The sequence below is a fragment of the Micropterus dolomieu genome, linkage group LG10 (genome assembly GCF_021292245.1).
Source record: "Micropterus dolomieu isolate WLL.071019.BEF.003 ecotype Adirondacks linkage group LG10, ASM2129224v1, whole genome shotgun sequence".
NCBI lineage: Eukaryota > Metazoa > Chordata > Actinopteri > Centrarchiformes > Centrarchidae > Micropterus > Micropterus dolomieu.
The window spans coordinates 2,588,785-2,613,773 of record NC_060159.1 but is presented as its reverse complement, the minus strand read 5'-3'; the positions used below and the strand labels follow the sequence as shown (position 1 = coordinate 2,613,773).

The following is a 24,989-nucleotide window of genomic DNA, read 5'->3' as shown; positions in this document are numbered from 1 at the left end:
TCCCCCACCAATCAAACCCAATATTGTTGATATATTGATTACTTTTAAGAGTTAATGGAGCAGCTGGTTCTTTCAGTGGGACGTTTAGTTTAGACAGTGGTAAACCCGCACACCAAATAGCACACCACTAGCTAAACTTTTCAATGGGAGCTGCTGTCTATGGGGCCTGTTTCAGAAAGCGGGTTTAGTGAAAACACTGAGTAAGCTGAGCCCGAGATGAGGGAAACTTGAACTGTTGCCGGTGTTCTGACGATCTATGCTGCCTCGCTGAAAAATGCTACCATAGCGCAAATCGATAGACTCGACTCTACTCGGCCCTGCTCCGTTTTCCATCGCAGATAGTACCCAGAGATAGTACGTAGCTTGTCGTCATAGCGACGCCACACACAACTGCTGCGACGTAATGTTCAATGCGTGATGAAATTCCATACGGTAACTGTAAAATATAAACCTTGCTGTTGCTGGCCTCTGTCTGGCGCAGCAATGATGATGCAGTGAATATTGTATATTCTATCTGACCAGTCAGCAGTCTGTCTGTTTTCACGTTACATTTTAGTATCCCTCAGCTCGCTTGGAACCTTGACGGAGGTGAAAAGTACCTGGAAGCAGGTACAGGTGCAACATTTCTACAATGGAAAACCAAACAAAGGCGAGTCGAGCCAAAGTGTTTGAGGGCGTGCCTGACCCCGCTAGCTGCTTGGCAAGCTTTATGACGCGTTTTCATTGTGACATCACAAGTAAAGGAAGTGAAGGGCTGGACTATAAACGAGCTGTTTTCTGTGGAAGATGGGAACTCTGTTACATGCACAAAAAAGATATATAACTCAATAAAGGAGAGGGGAAAAGCCAAAAAGCATAATACCACCTCTTTAATGGCCATAGGCCTACTGAGTCGGACTGTGGCTTTACAATTGCAGGTCCATGAGCAGCCCAAACTATGTCTAATCTGTTTGATTAATATTTTCATCTTCAGTTATTGCCACCGGCATTTAGTCCCGTCAGGTTGTAATGTAATGAAAAAATGTAATATTGTTAACGTATTGATCCTTCCTCCACTCCTGCATTTTAGAGCCTATCAGGGTCTGCGTTGGCACGCATTCATATTTCTAGCTCCACCCGATTAAAATGGAGGCTCTGCCTTTATTTACCCGTTGCGATGGTGAATTATAGTATCGGAGCTCCATTGATGATGGCTGTTTTTCATCCCCACGCACGCGCTTCCATCATGCTCAACATACTCAGAGTTGACTGAACTTATTCTGATCGGCCTTTCTGTGACCGAAAAGTTCGTCAACCCAGAGTTCAGGTTTACACTCAGTTTGTTGAACCTGCTTTCTGAAACGGGGCTCTGGTGTGCGGGTTTATCTGCTGGAAATGTTGTTTATCCAGCGCCCATCCTAGTGGACTTTGGCTGTGCGTGTCTCTTTCAGTGTGTATTGTTAACATTTTAACATGTGTGCAAGCAGCTTTTGACATCCACAGCATTGTTCAACTAGACGAATTCAAAGGATATCCATGTATTTCTATCCGCAATGAATTCAAATAGCTCATTTAGATCAGATTGTCTTTTGCCTGATGACTGTCACTGTTTGTTCTGCGCTGCATTAACGTGAACAGTAGGAAGGAACACTGAGCGGCATGACACTTGCTGGGCTCAGTAGTCTAGAGGGGGATGGTAAAACAGTGTTACACATTTGTTTATTTAATAATTCTGTTTATATTAGCCGTGAATGAACACCATTTCCCACAAGTCTAAGGCCGGTGCAGGTTAAAAGTCGTCTGCTAGACAAACTAAGCCCAGTCAGGTGGTGAGCTGAGAGAATGGACAGGGATGGCTGAATGGTGTAATGGGATTTAGATTTAGGTATAGTGATTGCAGCCTAAAAGTTGGAAAGATGACATTAGAAGACAGTGTGGATGGATATTGAGGACGTGGGAGAAACGTAAGACGTTATTATGAGCACTGCTGCACCAGTTGATTTAGCTGTAGTTTTTTGAATGCTAACAAGATCATGAAGATTTCTACTAATATCTGCTGGATGGACGGTAAACCCCAGGAGCGTGTTTCACTTTTACTCCTTCCAAATAAAGCCTCAGTAAGGCAAGACTGGAGATGAAGTCATGGCTTTGGTACTCCCTTGAGTGTATCTAAGCATATTTCAGGTTAGAATACATCTATTGGTTTCATCAACACATATGCAGTTAATTTCACTTCAATTAAAGTGAGCCGGATGATTACAGAACACCTTTCACTTCTTCACTTCACTCTTCCAACACAAACACTTTGTATTCCTAAAATACACAGACGTGTTGTGAGATCCTAGCGCTTGTCAACCAGGAGAGAATGTGCACATGCTACACTTTTAATGTCTACTTATTGGGAAACAATGGTGCAGCTGTAATTGTGGTGTAAAATGCTAGTTTGCATCTTTGTTTTTTCTTTAAAAGTGGAGAGACGTTTTACAGCCTTGTTAAAGATAATTAAAAGGCTTTGCAAATAAAAAGGCTTCTTGTTCATGAGAAACCATTTGCCAGGACTCCATTTAAAGAGTGACAATTTCACACCTGCTTACCAGTGAATGTTTATTTTCCACGTGCTCCACATATGTTTGACGCCTCGCCTTTAGCCTGGTGGTGTTGTTTGTGTTTCAGGTTGGTCAAAGACGCCCCCTGGGATGAAGTGCCTTTGGCGCACTCTTTGGTTGGGTTTGCCACTGCTTACGACTTTCTGTACGAGTACTTGAACAAGGGCCAGCAGGAGCGTTTCCTCCAGGTGATCGGCAACGCGTCACGCCTGATGTACGAGAAGTCCTACGTCCGAGGCTGGGGGTTCCAGTACCTGCACAACCACCAGCCCACCAACTGTGTGGCTCTGCTCACAGGAAGCCTGGTTTACATGACCCAAGGTTAGTGGATAGGGATTCCTGTCTTTGTAGTGTGTTATGTGGCCTAAAGGCCTAAAGATGGGAAAGCTGGTCAGTATGTCCAACACAGTAAAACATCTTTGCAACCAGTGGCAAAGGATGTTAAGAAGTGTGGTTTAGATATTCATATTCCCCAGAGGATGATTCCCTGTGTTTTCTATGCCCCCCTACAAATAAAAGGCCTTGCTGAACTGGCCTGAGAGTGTGCTGTTATCCGTCATTGTATGTTGTTACTGTGTGAAGTTGTCTGATGTGTACAGTGCTGGGAAAATGAATGTCCCTGTGGGGACAACAAAGTCTAAAGTCTATAAAGTCTTCACTCAGCCCGTGAACCTGTTCCAGCTTTGTGTGCTCAGCATTAAAAGCTTCAACTCAACTAAAGGAATACATTAGTCAGGTTTTCACTGTAAAGGTTTAGGCTCACATAGTCTAAAGGCAGACTTAGGGGATTTCCAAACCTTGCTAAGAATGCAGTTGTGGAGGGGTGACAGTAAAAATGTCATTTTTGACATAGAACCCCAGATTGTAAACTGTTACATATTGACTTAGAATATTAGCTCACAGTAACGGTTATAGTTTTATTTTAGAAATACTCATTCACATCTACCTCCAAGATACTTTCTCACCAGATGTTACATATCCTTTAGCAGACTCTATAAAGCAGCTTGATCACAGATACTTTCTCTCCCTTAAGGTCACTGGGGCACAGAAACTGTTACCGGGGGACACTAAAAAGTGCTGAACATGGGTGGGACGCACTTGTTGATGTAATGGTTTGTGACTCATAAAGTTATTGAAGTTAGCTATCCGTAATTGGTATCGGAATAACTTTCAGTGGGAGAACAAGCGTGTCCCAGCCATGTCCATCACTTCTCTCCTGGAAACAGTTTCTGTTGTCGTCTGTGTCAGTCGCAGCGTTTCTCTATATGGTTGTTCTTTCCCTACTGTTTCAATATAGTTGTTTATTTATTTTCTGTCGAGCAACTAAACTGTTCATTGATTATTTGTTTCAGCTCTTAAGAACAAAGACTAAAGTGAACTAAAAGTATATCCACATATACATACACACACATTTTACACAAATAACTATGTAATTGCACCACACATGTACATGGAGTCCTTTTAGTGACTTTTTGAACAGGTTTTAGCCACTTTCCATTGAAAAGAGCAAACATTCCTAACAACAGGCAGAGCTGCCACTATTATTTACTCAATTAGTCCGGCTAAAAACTGACAGTCAAACTGATATGAAAAAATATAAAGACAGAAGCTAAAACCTACCGGTCACAGAATAAAAGTGAAAAGTGAACCACCACATTAAGTTACCTGACTATTGAGAAAGAGGACAACGATATTAAGGATCAGCACTGTTCCTGTACAGCTGGGTGGGTCTCTGTTCACTATTACAGTCATTACAAAGCAGATCAGTAGGGCTTTATAACGTTACATTAAGCAGGATGTTAGTTAGCGTTAGCTAATAAACATTACATTAGGAACAATCCACAGCCTAAAGTTACATTTTTCTAGATTTTTTTAGGAAAGGGAATAAATCGTACTTCTGCTTTCGACCTCTCTGGGTAGCGACTGTAATTGTTACAAGTGACCCAGGAACAGTGTTTGACCAATCTAGAAAACAACGCCTTTTGCAACAGAGTCAATGGAGCGCTGCCATGTAAGTGTCGGACCTCAGTTAGAGCGAGTCCTATACTGCGCTGTGATTGACTGTGTATTCGGGGCGTGGCTTAGTGAAGGGTCAATTGGATAATTGTGTTAGTCATTTATTGAACTAAAATACCTGACTTCTTCTGATTTCAATTTCTTAAATGTAAAGATTTCTTTTCTATTACTTGATAGTAAGCTAGATATCCATGATCAAATCATTTAATTAAATCTGACATTTTGTAAAATTGTAAAAGTCCCATGCTGAACCCTAGACATTCCTTAAAGATAATGCATCAGATATTTGTTTCTTACATACTCCTTTGGAACCTTTTCTCTTTTTTTCTTTTCTTAAAATGATTCACATATTTTGAAAGATATTTTGTCATCTAATGACAGATTTTAATCAATTTATTAATAATAATTCATTATTTTCATGGTGAAACTTGCCAATGTTAGTTTGACATTTTGACTGCAATTTCAGTGTAGCCAGCCTGAGGTTATCTTCCATGGCTGCACTTAATCCTTTGTAATTGTTCTCCAGATGAGGTTCTCCACATAACTCTGTCACATTCTGCATTAAGGTCCTCCAGCATTTCCCTTTTGAGACCTGACAGGATTATTCACAGCTTAATCTTTCTTTTTGCCTCAATATCCTGCACAGTATTTCGTGTAGCAGCAGAGAAAGGCCATCTGAAGGTGAATGCCTGCAGTACAGCTTGCTTTGCTTACAGGGATTTGATTTCTGGTCAAAAAAAGATCCAGTCCTGATGTGAACTAAATGACAGCTGGCTTACAGAGAAGCGCTGTGGTCACAGTTGTTTGATTTGAGGCTTTTTTGTAGAGGGTAACAACAAGCTCAAAGCCCTGTGAACACACAGGAGAGTTCTAGTCTGACCTCTTTTTGCGTGATTTGATTTTGTGTCGAGTCCAGGAAACGGTGAGCTTGCTCCAGCTCTGCCTGTCTGTTTTACCTGGGGGGGATTCTGCTCAGCCGCTGCTTGGGGGCTTTGTTTATGATTTTATTTGTTGAAAGTGTGCTGTACAGCAGACCTCATGCAGAACTTATTTTTTCATACCTAGCAGAGGTGAGAAAATAGCTTCACCCCACCACCTCTTTTTATTTAACATTTAATCTGCATATGCGAACACAGTGAGATTATTTGATTGTTTTTTTCTGTGTTGTCAATTTTTCTCTAACCTCATTATGTGTTAGTGTACAGTGGGGAGAACAAGTATTTGATACACTGCTGATTGTATGATTTTTAAATAATTAATTTGTGTTTTATTGCATGACATGAGTATTTGATACATCAGAAAAGCAGAACTTAATATTAAATATACTTAATATTATTTTAAAAATCATACAATGTGATTTTCTGGATTTTTGTTTTAGATTCCATCTCTCACAGTTGAAGTGTACCTATGATAAAACTTACAGACCACTACATGCTTTGTAAGTAGGAAAACCTGCAAAATCAGCAGTGTATCAAATACTTGTTCTCCCCACTGTATGTGTGTTTTGAGTAAAACATTTCGGTCAATGTCAAAGGTGTGTTTCCTTGCATTTATTTAGGCTACACATAGCTAAGTGATTTCTCCTTGTCTTTTTTTGTCAGATTATTAGGAAAGCAACAAGAATGCACTATTTTGGAGATATGTTTCTTAAACTTCTCCTGTGAAGCATACCACAGAATGGTTTCACGTTCACTATGCATGACAACGTTGCCCCTCTGCTATAAGCCTTGTGCCCCCTTCGGATATTTGTTCTTGTTTAGCAGTCTCACTCAGGTGTCACGTGTAACACTGGGCAGAGGCCTGACTGCATTCCAGTATCGTATATGTATCATTCATTTCCTGTGCAGAGTGATGACATTATGTCTAAATATTATTCCATCTGGATGGCTGTGAATAAATGGAAAGTTTCCAAGAAGTGCTGCCAGAAATGAAGGACAACCACTTGTCTTCTTCTTCTTCATTGGTTATTACCCAAGTTTAAGCCCATTGCTGACATTTTGCAATAAGTTAGAGTGATTTTTCATTGTTATGTGCCCTAAAATGGCATGCTCTTACAAGGAACAATTCATGTGCCTCTCACTGAAATATTCATGCTGTCAGTGAGTTTGGTTGAGAGATTTTGGTTTAGATAAGAAGGCAGCAGCAGCTTATAGAAGTGCATTCCACATACAGGTGTTTGCTTGTTGGTGCCTTGAAGCTGAATGTTTAATTGGACAGAACTGTGCACAGTTTAACCACAGTTATCTGTAGAGAACTCATCTCCCCTGTCTGTCACATCCTTCCCGCTGGCCACCCACACTGTAATGGCTGCCAGAGGGATGCAGGACTTATGAATGTTGCAGTCGATGCCGTGGGCTTATCACGAAACAGCTTGGCATCCTGTTAAGAAATCTGCAAAGTCACGAAAAGTAATGTCAACCCCCCTTTTCCACATTTCCAATTAAATTGGACAATAAATGTGGATGGGTGGCGATGGCGCAATGGATTAGAAACATGCCTTTGGTGTAGGAGACCTGGGTTGAATTCCCACACATCCACCAATGTGTCCCTGAGCAAGACACTTAACCCCTAGTTGCTCCAGAGGCGTGCAACCTCTGACATATATAGCAATTGTAAGTCGCTTTGGATAAAAGCTTCAGATAAATGAATAAAGGTAATCTAATGTAATAAAAATTCAGCAGAGGAGATGATTTGCTCAGACAGTGCTACCTGTAGCAACTGTGGTGGTTTTGGTATTTCCATTAATGTAATTATGTTTAATTAAGCTATTTCTATCACTAAGTAGACGCGTAGCACAACCAAACACAACATGGCTACAAATTTATTTTAAAACTGGAAAGAAAAACAGCACGACACTAGCTAGCCACATAGCTGTATGTCACATCACCCACATAAATCACTCAATTCATTCATTGATAATGATGTTTGAAAGTTTTAACTCAGCAGAGAGAGAGACATAGACAGAAGGAGACAAGTCAAACTGGAACTAAGCTTTATTGATAGGCCATATTTAAAAAGAGCTTGGAACTTTACAGGCTGACAAATGAATACGTTGTGTGGTATAAATTACACAACAAAATAATGAGTGAACTCATTGTTAAATTTTTTAACAGTAGTTGTTTGTTGGTGTGAAATAGCTTCAGAATGTTAACCTACTTTGTAGTTTAGGCTCTGCTTTAAACCAAAAGTGTAGTGTTGCTGTTCCTTCTAATCAGGAGCAGCTTTTAGCATCAACACAGTGTTGCTTCTAAAAAAACTGCTGGCTCCTTAGTAGTTATTATATTACTGTTTGTCATTTCAAGTGAAACCACATAACGTTTGAAATAATGTTACATGTGATTTCTGCTCACAAATAAAAAGTTAAAGCAGTAGCAGTAAAATACACCCTTACTCTAATCATTGCACTCAGGGATTTTGCTCCTTTGCTTACTTGGTAGCTTATAGTGGCTAGTGTTAGCTAGCATTACTTGTGCTGCTTGTTTTATGACTCCTCTCTACTTATTAGCATATACCATTATCCTATAAATGTCACTTGAGACCAGTGGCCTCTGGAAAGTCAAACTGGAAGCAATAATAAAACATGGACGAAAAATTTCATGAGTATTTGGTAATTTTGGTAATGGCAAATGTCCGAGTAGGATAGTCATTTGCCCAACTTATATCTAACACATGAATGTACTTTCCCCACCATTTAGCTGTCAGCCTGGGGGAAAACACTGTATTTCATTACTCATTCTGTCCCACCCCTAAAATGAAATAATTTAGGAAATAATGTACAGACAAAGACACAGACAAATTGAAGGTGCAGAGGGCGAGTCAGAGAGTATTATTGCAAATAATCCCTTGACCTTACACAGTCCTCTCTGGTCTGAGTTAACTGACAGGCTCATTTCCCAGCTCTAAAGTGTGGAGGCAAAATGTGTGCTGATGGTGGTATCAGGGTGTCTGTCGGGCCTCAGCCCTTAGTCTGACAGCAGCATTATTCCCTCTGCAAGTCATTAGGCAAACTAGGCACATTATTAAACTCATTAGACAACAGAGGAAATGAGAGGGGACAGTACACGACATGCATGTAATGTAGTTTTTTTGTTTTAAAAAATGATTTAATTTTTTTTTAATTTTTTTGCTACTGTCCTTGTGTCTTACACAGATTGTTATGTTAAGTTGTGGTATTTGATTTTTAACAGCTGGCAATAGAAAAGAAAAACTGACTCTAAAAGCTCCACTAATGACATCCACAGATCATTATCTAAATTATTTTAACTATTATAAATATGCAGTTCCCACCAGCTCTATGTTTCTTTTTGGTCTCTTGAAGAAGAGGATTAAACTTACAGTCATAATGTGGCTAGGACTTCAATTAAATGCTTATTTTGCTCTGTGTCTATACTACAGGTATAAAAAGGTAAACGTTGCTACAGCTACACTTACTACACTGCAGAGTGGAGTTAATGAGGAAACCAATGAGTGCATTTAGTAAATGTGTCTTTGTGGGACAGAGTGTCTGTGTATTACATTAACATTTATTCATTAAGCTGACGCAATACAAGTCAGAGGTCGCACGCCTCTGGAGCAACTAGGGGTTAAGTGTCTTGCTCAGGGACACATTGGTGGATGTCTCACAGTGGGGAGTTGAACCCAGGTCTCTCACACCAAATGTTTTATCCACTGCACCATCACCACCTCCTTAAGCAGCTTTTTCTTTGTACATTGTGTAGCTTTGCATCTGTAATGCTGCTGAAACATAAATGGGGTAGCATGTAGCTTCACTGGCTAACATCACAGTTGCTGTTACTCACTGTTTTCTAATGATAGTCCAGGACACAAATAGTGTTCATTTGTCCCACAAAGCTGTCATAACAATTGAAGGTAATCAGTTTAAATATATGTTTATACTTTTGAGGAAAGTGACTGAAGAGTTTCAAAGCCTGGGCTGCTCTGATGTGTGGCCCTAGACTGCGTGAGTGCTGGTGAAGCTCTGTCTGTGTAAATATGGTCTTTGTGCGTGCTAAGAGTTCCTGTTTGATGGTAAATACCTGCTTTGTGTAGTCCAGCGGTCCCCAAGTCCAGACCAAACACTGTTGGGGACTGTCCAGTGGGTTGACTAGGCAGGCTAGACGGGTGCCCCTCCAGTTACCGCCGATGGCCCTCAGGATACATCAATGAACTGTGGCTGGAGTGTTTATGTGGTCGCTTGTTCTCATAGTCAACTCTGTGTGTGATCCAGTATGTGTGTGAGACACATGGTGTAGTGTGCCATAGTGGTGTCATGCTTTCCACAGCCACAGCTTAATGTTGTGTGTGGAAGGTTTCTTTAGGTAACAGACTAAGAAGGCATTGTTTGCTGTAATGCTGTTTTTAATTAATTCCATTAGTGACATAACACACTCAGTCATATAGCCTACTCATAAACACAGACGAAGATATGTTTCTGCGAAAGAACGCCTCAAATATGTTGAACAGTTTAATCAGTAATCATATAAATTAAAAGGCTATGTGCATGATGTGCAATTTATTGTCATAAATAAGGTGAACAGGAGGACAAATTACATTTAAATTGATGCCGTTTTCAATGTGTCCGTCGAGCAAATACGAGCACATAGTTTCATATTGCCTATTGTTATCAGATGTTCGTTGCCTTTTCGAGCCGAGCGCTGTGCGTCAGCGTGTGGATGTGATGTGCTGCTTGTAAATACACGTTATGGAAAATATAACACTATTTTATTAAGTAAATCTTTCAGCTTATGTCATTTAGCCTACAACAAGTCATATTTCTTTTAATAATTTGGCAGCCTCAGTAAGTGAGTGGACTGTTTGTGTAGCCTAAATAAATGTTTAAACACAAGTGGAATTTATTTGATTTACTCTCTAAACGGGGGAATCCAAATTAGTACCTGGGTCATCCCGTCTTGCGTGTGTGTCCCCCTCCAGCCAGCGACGTCACTAATTAAGAGGGGTGCCCGTTCCTGCAGATCACTTATAAAGGGGTGGTGCTCCGGTGCCCCCTTTCCCCCGTTTTTTTACCCACCAACCAACATCCTTCATCTTCAACAGAAGGAACGGCGAGTTAAATTTCGTTTTGTAGCTTTTCTGTCACAATTTGCATCCTTCCTGCAGTCAGTACGTATTAATATTAATGAGGAGCGTTTCACTGACCATTTAGAGGCAACTATGGGCGTTTGAAAGGTCGGACATGGAGGTCGCTCACATGCGCCACATTTCAAGTTGATTGAGATTTATAAAGGGAACATTGCTTGCAGGTGTGCGTTTTATAAGTCTAAATATTTTTTGCCTGTACACTTTTAGTGAGGATTCTACGCACAGTTTTACAAATGAGGCCCCTGATCACTTTGTAACGCACAGTCTCATGTCAAGTCCTAGTGTGAACCTATTCTCAATAAGCTAAGCACATGCATGGCTCCTGCTTGCAACGAGGATTACTGCTGTCCCGTTTAGTTCAAACCAGGAGAAGTCTTCTGTCTAATTTAGCCTACTCTACAAATTACGTATACTACTGTATAGACAAATAGGATTGCTGGCACACATATTAATATTCTGCTCATTCCTTTTATTGTGCAGTAATATAATAATAAAATAACACATTTTATTTTGTCACAAGAAATACAAAAAAAGACTGTACTGTAGATACAATGATTGTATATGCCACAGGAATCGTACTTAGGACCTGTATTCAAGATCAGCCCACTTTACATTTTGCTCATACCTCTGGAAATGTAAGTAATAGAAGTGAGATTCTTTTGTCATTGGGAATTTTTTCTCAAACATGGATTATCACCTCTTCTCAGTACTTAGCAAGTTTGGTACATGGATCACCCTGTAAAAAACATGTTCTCAGTGACAGCAGCTGGATCAGTACAACTCATACTTACTCTAACCTATGCAAAAACCGTCCCGACAAATTTGGTGCTGTTTTGACCATATAACTGGGGCTATGGCAGGATCTTAACTTTAAATGGCTAACTGTGTGACTTTAAGTCTGATGTGTCATTGGCCCAACAGCACCTGAAAGTGTTTTGACCAAAAACCCTACCAACTATCAGCCAATCCTATTTCAAGCATTAAGGTTATCAAAGGTCTGTCTGGACCAAAGTATGTGCAAATGTGGAACTTGAAATACTGTATAGAATTTGACAGAAGATGCACTTCAAGCATTTTGCACACAAGCATTTTTCTTTTGTAACAACAGGATGTCTAGCCATGGTTTGTGGTTAGGTCATTGATTTGAAAATAATACTTCATACTTAATTAATACATGTCACCATATACAACACCCATACTTTGAAAGTTGCTCTACCAAAGACTACCAGAAAGGTAGAAAAACACTACGCCATGTTTTGGAAAATTGTTCAGCTATGTGAATGAAGTATGCATGATTTCATTATGTGGGCAAAACTGAACAGAAACATACGTAAATGTTGGTGCAACCCTTTTGAGCAAAAGAAGTGTAGCGGGAAACAATGGAGGCGCTGGGGATCCAAACTTTACTCTCTGTGTTGCAGGTTACCTCCAGGAGGCCTACCTGTGGACCAAGCAGGTCCTGTCCATCATGGAGAAGTCCATGGTGCTTCTGCAGGATGTGACAGATGGCTCCCTGTATGAAGGAGTGGCCTACGGGACTTACACCACCCGTTCCTTGTTCCAGTACATGTTTCTGGTGCAGCGTCACTTTGCCATCAGCCACTTCGACCACCCCTGGCTCCTTAAACACTTCGCCTTCCTGTACAGAACGATCCTGCCTGGTAACTGTCGCTTCACCTGCTGTGACCAACACACTTGTTTTAAAAAGCTGAAATGCTGAAAGCTGAAATGTATGTGATATCTTTAGGCAGCCAAATACAGAGCAGGTCAACAATCCGTGAGTGAGTGTTTACTTTGCTATGAATGGCTGAAACATCCTGTTAGTCCTTACTAGAATGCTCTATGCCAACATTTGGACATATTAGATTTGACGTGAAAATAACCTTAGGCTGCCTCATTGGAGAGTAGCTTCTCCTCTGAGCTGATATGGGGTATGCATGCGTGTAGTTATTACCCTCCTGGATGCCTTTGAAAGCCTGGAAGTTTTGTCTGTAGGTCAAGGAGAGGGCAGCAGTGGAGGAGGGGCCCCTAGATCAGGCTTGGACATTTCACAGCCCCCTGCCGACTGTTTCTGTATTGTGGCTGAGCAACACTGCTGCATTCAGAAAGCACCTCTAATTACATCAGCCAAGAGAGCCTTGGATCCAGAGACACCCCCCCCCCCCCCCCCCCCCCGACAGGAAGACAAGGCCAGATTATCATAAACTGCCCCCTTACCAATAATGTGTGCTCACGTTAATGAAACATTCCGGTAAAAACAATTAAAACAACTGCAATGTATAGTATAGTGAGTAATAGTAAAAGCACTTGAAGGAATTGAAATAGGAGAACTGAGAGACGTTAAAGTGACAGTTGAAATGAAAGGGCTGAAGGAGGCTGATGACTGCGTGATGACTGAGTATAAGCATGAAGCGTGTGAGCACTGAAATGGGTTATAAATCAGTCAATTGACAGTCTAACTGAAAGATTTTACTGTCAATTCAAGTGTTTCATTCAGTTCAGTTGTTGTGCAAGCCCTGAATGGAGTTGAAGTGTCAGCTGTATGATACAGTAGTGTAACTATCACAGTTGATAAGTCAGTGGAAGTGAAAAGCGCCAAGTGGAAGTGCGAAAAAGAGCTTAAATGTCAGTGTAAGTAAAAGCAGTGTAAGCACTGAAAGGAACTGAAATGTCATATGATGTGTTAACGATGAAAGAGTTTCAAATGTTAAGAGGATGTGCATGTGCTGAAAGAAGAGACCGTCAATGTACATGTCCGTTGAAGGAGTTTGAAATGTCAGTGCAAGCAGTGAAAACGTCAGTAAGCATTGGAAGTGGTAGCTGTAGGGTTGCTGTCCTTGCACTGCATGTGTCTGTGTATGTTTGTGTTTAGATGCAGTTGACAAAAAGCAAATGCTGAAACAGTGCCAAGGCAGTACTGAATGTTAGCAACACTTCATTTTGATTGCAAATTATCCATACTGCAATAGCATTAACTCAATTCCTGTAATGAATATCTTGAAAGGTAGATTCACTAGCAAGGACCACGCTACAACAGTATGTCATTTAAAGGTTTAATGAATATTCTGTATGTGCGAATGGATAAATGGATGTAGAGGGGAAGGGTGGTGGTAGAGGAAGGATGCCGTCTGATAGGCTGGTCTGGGAGGATGAGTCGGGGTTCCGTCTCAGAAGTGGTTTCACCCGAGTAATTTATTGGCCCCCCAGACGGTACCTAGATGAGACATGAGAGAGGTGTGCACCGGCTTGAATAGGAAGCGATGAGGGAAGAGGGGGTGAGTGGACCAAGGGGAGGGAGGGATGAAGGGGGGGAATTGAATGGATGAAGGGAAGAGTACTGAGCTCTGTGTGGTAGTGTGTAAGAATTTACAAAGACTTCACATTTTGTTTAAAGTGATATTAACTTTTTCACATTACAAACATCAAGTCAGTCAGCACATCAACATTTTATTCAAATCAAGTCCGTGTGTTATGATATAAAATTTCAGCAGCCATCACTGAACTTGTGCTCTCTGTGTGTGTTAACTGTCCCCCCAGGATTTCAGCGGACTGTAGCCATTGCAGATTCCAACTACAACTGGTTCTACGGGCCAGAAAGCCAGCTGGTCTTCTTGGACCGTTATGTGTTGCGTAATGGCAGTGGAAACTGGCTGGCCAATCTGATTCATCAAAACAGGGTGATGGAAGGGCCAGGGCAGGCTGGCAAAGGCCAGAGATGGTGTACTCTCCACACAGAGTTCATCTGGTGAGCTGCTGAATTTGGTTTCATAACAGGAAATACTTTTCTGTTCAGAGCCATTATTAAAGGGGAAGAAGGTCTATTGACTACATTTCTTATATCCGATGACTTGTCATGGTCAGGATATTTGAATCTAAGGCTTTACCTTTAATCTTTTTTTTTTGAGTGGTCAAGGGGACGTGTTCAAACAGTTAAAAACCTAAAAAGGCTAATTTACAATATAAACCAGAGAAAACCCAGCAAATCATCTGCAACCAGCAAGTGTTTGGCATCATTGATTCTCAAAATTGTTTGATTCATTTCTGTCAGTTGACAAATTCATTGCTTCACTAATAGTTTCAGCCTCTATGGTAAAGATTGGAAATCGAAAGATCACGTCTAGCCTTGCTTTGTTCCAAGTTTAAAAGACAACAAATCTATAGCTCACTAGTTAACACTTTGTCTCCCGTTTGTTTAATCTGTCCAAAAAACAAAATGTAAAAATAACATGTTGTAGTTCTACAGGTTGTGGGACTTTTTCTTGGCCCTTCCAGTGACTTCCTGGAGTCTCCGCTGGTAGCTGGGAACCTCACATTGATGACAACACTCCAAGTCACTGGTTTGGCCAAGAAGTAATTCCAGCACACAAAGCACATTTTGATGTTTTTACATTGTAGTTTTTGTACAGACAAAGCCAGACGAGCTGTTTCCCCCTTGCTTCCCGTCTTTAAGTTAAGCTATGCTAGTGTTGGGTTGTTCGTGAACATTTCGTTCAAAAGAACAAATCTTCCGGGTGAACCAACTAACCAACACTAGCATATAGCACTAGCATCTATACTTTATAACATATAACGTATAATTTACTATCACGCTGCAGTCTCTCCTCTTCTTTCTGTGTCAGAGCTGAGCTTCTACGAACACTCACACACGCGCACACACACACACACACACACACACACACAGCGTATTAAGCAGAGTGGAGACAGTAAGTGAACCAGGTGCAGTGAAGATAACATGATTACTGGAGAGAGGATGATAGATACTATGCAGCACCTCTTGCTATCAGAAAAATGCACCCATTAAACAGCAGTGAAAGTAACTCAAAAGTATCTCAAAAGTAATGCAAAAGTAGTGTTAAGCATTACAATTTAGAGAGAGTAATATTGCAGTATAACTAATTACTCTCAGTTGACAGTAACTATTAATCTATAATGTATTACATTTGGAAGTAACTTGCCCAACACTGGTAGGCACTGTGTTTTACATAAGCACAGCACGCTAGCTCGGCTAATTGTGAATTGTTACAAATTAGCTAAAGCGAAAGCTGTCTGTCGTAGCCTGTTTAGCTTAGCCACAAATCTTTAAACTTGGCTTCTTATTAATTTAGCTGCAGGCCTCTCCTCCCTCTACTAGCAGTACCTGCAGGAGGAGAAGGAGGAGAAGGAAGGACTGACACTGACTCATATCTGAGTTTTTCATTCTTTCTAAACTTCACTCAGTATTTTGATGTCAGGAAAGTGATTTATTTTAGAAAGTATTGATAGAGAACTGAACATATAAGTACAATAACCATCCCTATTCTGAACTAATTTATGAAAGCAGCAAGGTCACAGCTATAGGGTGACAGCTAGGGTTGTCAAAAGGTATTCTGGGAAAACACAGAATCACACAAGTACGGTGCATGTGAGGCAGGTTGATAAAACGTGTGTACACAAAAAAACCCCTCTGAAACAAATTTAAAATGATGAGATTTCTGTCAGTGGTTGCTTTTGAATATGTCAGTATTGGTATTTTAACCACCTGACATCTGTCCTTTTGCGTTATTCTGTAGGTATGACCCGGGCCTGATTCCCAAGCCTCCATCGGATTTTGGAACATCTCAACTCCACTACTTCGAGGACTGGGGCGTGGTCACGTATGGCAGTGCTCTACCTGCAGACACCAACCGCTCCTTTCTCTCCTTCAAGTCGGGGAAGATTGGGGGGCGTGCCATCTTTGACATCGTTCACAGGAACAAGTACAAAGAGTGGATCAAAGGGTGGAAGAACTTTAATGCTGGTCACGAACACCCTGATCAGAACACTTTCACTTTTGCACCAAACGGTGTCCCATTCATCACTGAGGCACTGTACGGACCCAAGTACACTTTGTTGAACAATGTGGTGTTGTTTGGCTCGGCTGTGTCAGGGAGTTGCTTTAAGCCGTGGGCTGGACAGGTTACAGAAGCCTGCGATTCCAAGTGGTTAAACTACAAGGTGGGGCTGGCGGCTGATGCCCAGGGCAGAGTAGAAGCAGCTATGGAGAGACAGGGAATGGTCTTCATCCGTGGTGAGGGACATTCTGCTTATAATCCAGAGCTGAAGATCAGGAACTTCCAGAGGAACCTGCTACTTCTTCACCCACAGCTCCTGCTCCTCGTGGACCACATCCACCTGGATGCCGACAGCCCAACCAGGGCCATGAGCGCCTTCTTCCACAACACAGAACTTCCGTTCCAGGGTACAAAGGTAGATGGTGTTCATGGAGTGTTTGTATCACACGGTGAAGACAAGTATAAGATGTTCTGGATGGATGACACAGGCTACAGCAACAAAGGAGTGGTAGGATACTGGAACTACCCTCGAGGGTACCCGTATAATGGCTCTAACTTTGTGAACGTCACAATGCCATTGAGGTACCCGCACACCAGGGTGGCCTACATTTTCTTTGGACCAGGCGTGGATGTACAGAGCTTCAGTCTGCGTGGCGATGACCAGAGAGTGGACATTTACCTGGCCACCAAGGAACACTCCTACACCATCTACCTGCTGACCGGGGAGGTCACCAGCAAGCCTCTGTTTGCCATGGTGCTGCTGGACCACAAGAAGATCGTGTTCGAGAAGACGCCGGCTGAGGCGGACAGCTCGCCCAAAGAAGTAGAGGAATATGTCAACGTGATGGAGGACAACCTCCAGCACGTCAAGCCTGTCTTCCAGCAGATGGAGAGACACATCCTAGGACGGGTTCTCAACACTGCCAGCTTCCGTAAGACTGCAGAGCGCCTCCTTCAGTTCTCCGACAAGAAGAAGACAGAGGAGGTCATCAAGAAGATGTTTTCTATGTCTAACAAACAGGGCAAGGGTAAAGGGGGGAAGAAAGTGAACCTTGGGGAGAAGCTTTCTGAGAATCTACCTGACATTTTTGCACAGATTGAAGTGAATGAGAAGAAGGAGAGACAGAGGACTTCGAAGCGTACATATGAGGACAGTCCAGAGGAGGGGGATACAGACTCACGGGCCTTTATAGATTATACAGACGGCCGCAAAAACAGAAAGGGGGGCTTTGTCAAGGGCCGCAAATTCAATGAGGTTCTCATGGTAGCCACTGCAGGGAGCGAGGGTCTCTCCAGCACGGCCTCCTACATAAGACTCTTTCTCCTCCTGAACACTGCCACCTTCTTCCTGCTGCTGGCTGTGTTACTGACTCGCTTTCAGAGGGGTCGAAGCTTGCACACGCAGAGATGTTTCTACACCGTCCTCCTGATCGACTGCTTCATCTTACTGTACCTCTACTCTTCCTGCTCCCACACACAGTGTTAACATCGGGAGCATGTCCGGGCCTTCCCACTACACACGACCTGTTGTTCACGGTGAACTAAATGCACCCCACACCTCAGTCTGAGCCGGACCTTACGACAGAATATTAGGACCACCGTTAGGGGGAAAAAATGAGATTTCAAGAAAAAAAAGTAGATTTTCAGAAACTTTTACAAAAGTCATAATGTTACGTGATGCTTATTTAAATACTGATTTCTACTTATATCTTAGTCATATGCAGTCTTGTTTTAATATTATGACTTTTATCCCCATAATATGATTTTTAGCATTATATAATTACTTATACTTGCATACTGTTAGAACTTTTATTCCAGTAACGTTATTATTTTTATACCCCAAAAATATTGTGACTTTATTCTTGAAATCTCAGATGTTTTTTTTCTAACAATGGCCTAATACCTGTAAGATCTACCTAATGGGTGTTCAGGAAAAACAACTGATTCCAAATAGGAATTGATGAATTGCCAAGATGAAACCAGACCACCTGTGCTGTAATAAGCTTCTGTGGAGCTTTAGAGCGGAGTCTGAGTCAAGTTTGTCCTTTGTAGCGTTCAGAGGTCCTGCTGTGTCTCAGACCTCAAGGTTAGCCACTATAAAACAGTTGCCTCACCTGTACTTGAGATTGGTCCTGTCTACATAGTTGATAGAAATACATTTAAATGTATATATGTGAAAGCAAGATATATTTTTTTGGTCATTTTTTTACCATTTGTAAATAAAATTACTACCTGCATAGGTGGGCATCCAGTGTGTGTTGTGTCGAGTGAATGACAATAAACTAAATATCTTTGGGTTGTGGACAGAACAAGACATGTGAGGATGTCATCTTGAGCTTTGGTAAACACCGATCCACATTTGTCCCTGTTTTTCCCTGTTTTCTGACATTTTATACACCAAACAACAATGAAAATACTTGTTAGTAGCAGTTGCCCTAGTGAACTAAAAAACAAAAGGAAAATATATTTATATTACGGTGGCTAAGAGAGCTCCACAAACATAAAGGGTCTTTGTATTGTGCATGCTGGCTCACTGTCAAACAGACCCGAGCTACCCTTAATGTTTTTACTTAAACCTGTGCTTTTCCTAACGTGTCAACGTGGGATGGATGGTTGAGATGCCCATGTTAATGATGTGCAAGTGTTCACGTCATCAGACAACTTGAGATGATTGTATGACTGCAGAGTTGATCGTGTGAGGGTTAAATTTGGCTTTAATTGTACTCAGCGACGGACTTTAGCTGGCATCAGGTGTCCATGTTTGCTACGAGGGTACCAAGAGTCGGATACAGCAGCGCTTTCTGAAAAGTCTGCGCGTCCCAGTTGTGATCACAACTTGGATGTTGACGTCAGTGATATGACATGAACAGCATTAGTGTCCCCAGGATACATGTATTGTGTTGTAACTCAGTTCAGGTGTTGTGTACAGCTTGCAACTGACCACTCTTAATTTCCTTGTGTTTTTTGTACATACAGCACATTCCTTTATGCTAAATATGTGCTGTTACATTGGTGGATATTTTACAAAATGTTTTTGTGCTTTACGTATTTGCAGCGATTATTTCTAAATGTAACATAATGTGTTGTCAAAGTGAAGAAGATGTTTGGTTCCTTAAAGGATGAGGTCATACCTTTTATATTTTTCTTTTTGAAACCAGCGATGTGTTAGTCTGTCTCTTAATACTCTTCTCTAACCTGTCTGTGTCTCACAGCCCCATGCTCATTCATTCATACTGACGATTTAAATCTTTACTAAGTTTTGCAAATATAAAGTTTCAGTTTTAAAGGTCAGTAATTCACAGCTGGTCACTGTAGGGAGGAAGTGCTGCATTTGTTGGGGACTATTTTCAGCAGCAGATAATTAATAACAGATTTGGAGCTCTAAGTATTTACCACAGGAGGTCGGTGTGAGTGTGTGGGACTGAGTCTAAATAATTACAGTGTGTGTGTTCATGTCAGCCTGTGCAACAGTGTGGCTCATTTATGTGTTTTTAATAACAATGGAGCACAACTGTGGCACAGAGGAAGAAGATCCATCAGGATTTGGATACACACACAAAACCTGTTAGTAGATACACTCAGTGTTGGTTTAGGTCTGTACAGGAGATGTGTTGCCAAAAAGAACAAAATAGAATATCATATCCTTTTAAGTTTCAGTGTGTTGAGCTCTCTTGGTCACCATATATAATGTATAATTTCTAAGCTTATAAAAATACGTTGTCTAAATGTACAAAATCTGTTTACAGACTTTCCGATTTTCCTGAGTCACTAAGCCTGTATAAGGAGTGATGTATTTCTGAACAGTGAAGGGTTTTATTTATTTCATGACAATGCTGATACAAATTTGTTGTAACTCTACAAGTCACTGTAGTCTAGACACTCAACACCTACTGGTCTTTAAAGCCTTGCATGCATCAACATGCCTCAGAGCTGCAAGTGTTGCTTAATCCACAGGTTCCATGCTGTAAGATAGAAATGATAAACAGTCAAAAACACTCAGGGACAGCTACTGTATTTTATCAGTAGCTAAATAAATTCATTTTCACAGTACGTCTGGTGATTTTCCCCCCTTTGTTATTTAAAAGAAGATCATTTCTGTCCGCCATCGATTAGTCTTATTGAGTGAGGGAGCCCTGCTGTGTGCAGAGCTCTGGACTGCGAAGCATCACTGGCTCAGAGGCTCTGGCCTTTTGTTGACTTTGTGACTTTCATTAGCTCCTAAGTCAGGAGTCATATACCAGTAAGTGAGTGAAGTGAAAATAATTTCTTTCCATTCCTCTTCTCACAAATATGCTGCGGGTTGTTTTGTTATGATTGAGCAGATAATCATTTCCAGATGTGCTCCATTTGCCTTTCCTCACATAAAAAGTGACCGGATCAAAATGGGGATGGAAGTGATAACTGATGTATTTACTTTGTATTACTAAAAAATGAAACCTCATTGTAACAAACAGACGGGGAGGCTGTATTTATATACTTATAAAGCGTGAACTTCAGAAAGAGGCAAAACATTGTTTGTATGACTAGGCCTTTTTGAATGTGTTAGGAAATAAAATCCTGCCATCTGCTGGCCGTCCATCTGCTCACCTTCTGAACTGTAGACTTTAGAAATGTATGCGTTACACTCGAAAGAAGAATCATCTATTAGATCAAGACCTAAATATCCTTCCATCCATTGTCACCCGCTTATCATGCGTGCAGGGTCTGCACGCTGCACGCTGGCTGGAGCCAATCCCAGCTGACATTGGGCGAAAGGCGGGGTACACCCTGGACAGGTCGCCAATAGACCCAAATATTCTATATGTAAATTATTTCCTTTCAAAACCACAATCAAGTCAACTCAAGTCAAGTTGACAGTTGTTTTCTCAATTTAGTACGTTCCTAGAATCACCCAGTCAAAGTAAAATTCAATTATTCTAATTATTATTAGAGGACAGGAATATCAAATGACCATTTGATTTTTGATCATTGGTCATATTACATGCACAAACATTGTGTTTTGTGTCTCTGAAATCTGAGACATATTGACCTTATTGGTTCTAGGTTTGGATTTGTTGTTATTTTATTTCATTTTTAAGGATATATTCTGCTGTGTGCACCAGTTTATCGTCTTTAATTTTAAAATGTATTATGGGGGCATTTTGCCTTTATTAGGAAGCTATTGTAGATCAAAAGAGAGAACAGTCTAGAACACAAAACCATTGCATCGTTGTCACACACACTCACACACATACTGATATACTGTGTGTGTGTGTACACGTAAACATTTGGCAATAAGTACTGTTTTTAAAGCTACATTAACCAACTGCACATATACTAACAAATAATTAGCAATAGTAGTAATAACAAAATAACTATAAGGTATTAAGTCAGAATTATCAGCTTTATTGTACTTAAACATAAATAGAAATAAAAATAAGAACAAGGACTAAACAAAGATACACATTTATAAACATTTAGTTATTGTGTATGTATGTAAAAAATAAAAAATAAAGAGTATATAAAAAAAGTATATACAGATAGGTGACAAATGAAAGGACAATGGAACAATGAACAACAAAATACAATTATAATATAAATTATTATATTTAACATATATATTTATACATACTAATAATTTGTATTAATATAATAAAAAATATAAGTCAGTTTGGACTTGCTATTTCAAATTTTTTAATTGGCCAAAATTATGACTTTTCTCACAATGTCCTCATAATGTAAATTTTTGAGCACTTATGATTTGATCTTTGACCCTGTCTGAAATGTGTGTTCGTGATAGACCAGTAGAACCTTTAAGTGTGTGCTCTGATGATAAAGAAATGAAGAATAACGGAATCTCCCAGCCACGCGGTGTCGCTGTTAATCCTCTGTTCGCCTTTCCACTGGGAAATGAACCTCCTCGCTCACCGTCGACAGTTTGACTAAACTTTATTGGTAGCTTTCTGTCAACTTATCAAACATGGGGGCACGAGTCACGCGTATGTTCAGAAATTTCAACCTGGAAAACAGAGTACACCGAGAAATCTCCAAGGAGAAGCCGGCGGTAGCACCCCGACACGCGGGCAGCGTCCCGCCCCCCGCCGGCAGCGCTGAAGGTGAGTGTGTGAAGCGGTAACTGTCCCTTCGGGGGTCACACCGGGGCCAGGCTGGCTCCTCAGCTTCAGACGCACATTACCAGTTAAGCTGTCCAGTGAAACGTCGGGAACAGGTTCCCTGTTGACGAGCATGTTGTGTGTTTCAGCTGCGGAGATTGCGGACTCAATGAACCAGAAGAACGCGCCGCTGCTCGCCCTCCTCAGGTCTGTGTATGTGGAGTCCAAGGATCCAGCAGCAGCAGCAGCAGCAGCAGAGGTCAGCCTGGGACACTGACGCTTTCCATCTGTATGAAGGGCTGTGATGATTTAATTAGTTAGGTTATAACGTTAGTGACATTATGAACACTTCAAGTGTGACTCTTTGCTCACCAAACACTTAAAATGACAGAAAGCATTGAGGCCTGTGACTGCATGTAGGAGCTAAAACCACTGACGTGTGTGTGTGTGTGTGTGTGTGTGTGTGTGTGTGTGTGTGTGTGGGGACCAGAAAAACATTTTAACCGAGTGAGGACACTTTGGCCGGTCCTCAGAACTTCAAAGGGCTTTTTGAAGGTTAAGACAAGAAATAGGCTTGTTGGAGTTTGGAAATGGAGTTATGGCCTGCATTTTAGTTGTAATGGTTAAGGTTTGGGTAAGGGTCCAGGGAACGCATTATATCAATGAGGGTCATCACAACTATAGAAGTACAAATTACTTGTGTGTGTGTGTGTGTGTGTGTGTGAGTTATTTTCTTCCTCGATTAATCGATTACTTGTCTGGTCCATAAAATGGTGAAAGATGTAGATCAGTGTTTTCCAAAGCTCAAGAGGACGCCCTCAAATGTCTTGTTCTGTCCACAACCAAAAGATATTACAACTAATCGATTAATTGATCATTAGTTGCAGCTGTAGATACAACAGGACTTGATTTTCCACTTCTGCAGCCCTCCTGTTTATTTCACAATCATTTTTTGACACTTGGGGGCAGAACTCCACGACGGGCTGAACACGCGTTGTTTGAGATATTATGGCCTCATGAAGTTGATATAGGTAGCATGTTGGCAAATGGATTCACACTGGCTCTGCTTCACTGTGTTCATCAGCGAGTTGCTAACTTTGTCTGTCTGCTGTTTGGTCAGATCTATTTTCGCTGAAAACAGCTGCCTGCTTCTGATAAAGGCCAGAAAACCTTCAGAAAGGGGATAATTCTGTGTGTTTGTCCACACTGTTTTAAACCTGGGGCCTGTACCACGAAGCAGGATTTGAGCTTATCCAGGTAACTTCAGGGCTAACCCTGGGTTTTCAGTGCCACGATGGTGGTTCACCTCTTACCACGGTAGATCTCCATGGTAACTTATGCTGAACGGCTAACTGGCTCCAGAGCAGGCTCTGATAAGAGATCAACTCTATAAAAATGCTGCCTACTGACCAATCAGATCTCTGGAAAATGACCCACAGACTGTTTTATAGGCTGCTTTATGTTTGCTACGGTGATGTGGAGAAACTTTTGTACAGCGATATCATCCTACAGAGACTGACTGAAAGCTTTGTAAGCTACTATTGTAGGTTTCTACAGTAAGCCTACTTACTGCTGTGAAATGTGTTTTTTATATTTTTTTATTTGCTTCCAGTAGGGATGTGTCGAATATTCGGCCACCGAAATTAATCAGCCAAAAATAGCAAAAAAAACACTTTCAGTGTTCGGCCTAATAAGTCAAGATTGAATAAATTTTACCGAACAATTACGTTGACATGTCGGCAGTGTGGAACCATTTTAAAGTGTCTGAGAAAGACCCAAAACTCGCCGTTTGCAGACACTGTTCTGCTGAATTGTCTCCTAGCTCATCCAAAAGAAAACAAATGGTCTGACCTGCTTTGAGTGTTTCTGTCACTCGGATCTGAGAAGGCGATTAAGCTAGCTGCACACGTATTCAAGCCTTTATGTTAGTTCCACTGAAACAGCCCAGAGCGAGTTGACAGGCAGTTTAGAGACTTTATCCTGTCATTGTCAAGTGTTGCAGTATGAGAGTCCTACCTGAAGAGAGGCTGTGAAGTCTTCATGTTACGCCGTACCAGAACCACATAAAAGGTTATTTATCAAATTGGTCGGACTTGATGAATTTAGCGCGAGGAGGATACACATGTGACAACATCCAGTTTTCAAAATAAGGTGTCTATACAGTATGGAAATAAGATTAATTGGATTATACTAACAGAAAGTATAAAACATATTGCATGTGTCCTTTAAAAGTGAATGGACACATGTAATTTACTTTACTTGACCCTCTCGGGCCCCGGATCCACCCACCAGTCTCTCCAAATCCTGTGGGAAACACTGAGGAAAAAGCACCTTTTAATTTATGCAATGGGGGGGGGGGGGGGGGGGGGGGGGGAAAAAATGGGAGT

At 41.2% G+C, this 24,989-nt stretch overlaps 2 protein-coding genes across 5 annotated transcripts in view; both read left to right on the top strand.

Annotated features, from left to right (window-relative positions):
• Positions 1–20,560, top strand: part of dse (dermatan sulfate epimerase) — a 28,380-nt gene extending 7,820 nt beyond the window's left edge. For 2 of the 3 annotated variants that reach the window (XM_046061058.1, XM_046061059.1), the window contains 4 exons: positions 2,653–2,906; positions 12,122–12,361; positions 14,238–14,445; positions 16,250–20,560. In XM_046061058.1, the coding sequence (XP_045917014.1) occupies positions 2,653–2,906; positions 12,122–12,361; positions 14,238–14,445; positions 16,250–17,996 (2,449 nt within the window). In that variant the 3' untranslated portion in view covers positions 17,997–20,560. Of the gene's footprint in view, positions 1–2,652; positions 2,907–12,121; positions 12,362–14,237; positions 14,446–14,955; positions 15,051–16,249 lie in introns of those variants that run through there. The other variant, XM_046061060.1, reaches the window with a different exon arrangement.
• A 1,826-nt stretch (positions 20,561–22,386) lies between these two features.
• Positions 22,387–24,989, top strand: part of ndufaf4 (NADH:ubiquinone oxidoreductase complex assembly factor 4) — a 3,534-nt gene continuing 931 nt past the window's right edge. Inside the window, exons 1-2 of one of the 2 annotated variants that reach the window (XM_046061515.1) lie at positions 22,387–22,605; positions 22,752–22,853. In XM_046061515.1, coding sequence (XP_045917471.1) covers positions 22,470–22,605; positions 22,752–22,853 — 238 coding nt within the window. In that variant the 5' untranslated portion in view covers positions 22,387–22,469. Of the gene's footprint in view, positions 22,606–22,751; positions 22,862–24,989 lie in introns of both variants that reach the window. The other variant, XM_046061514.1, reaches the window with a different exon arrangement.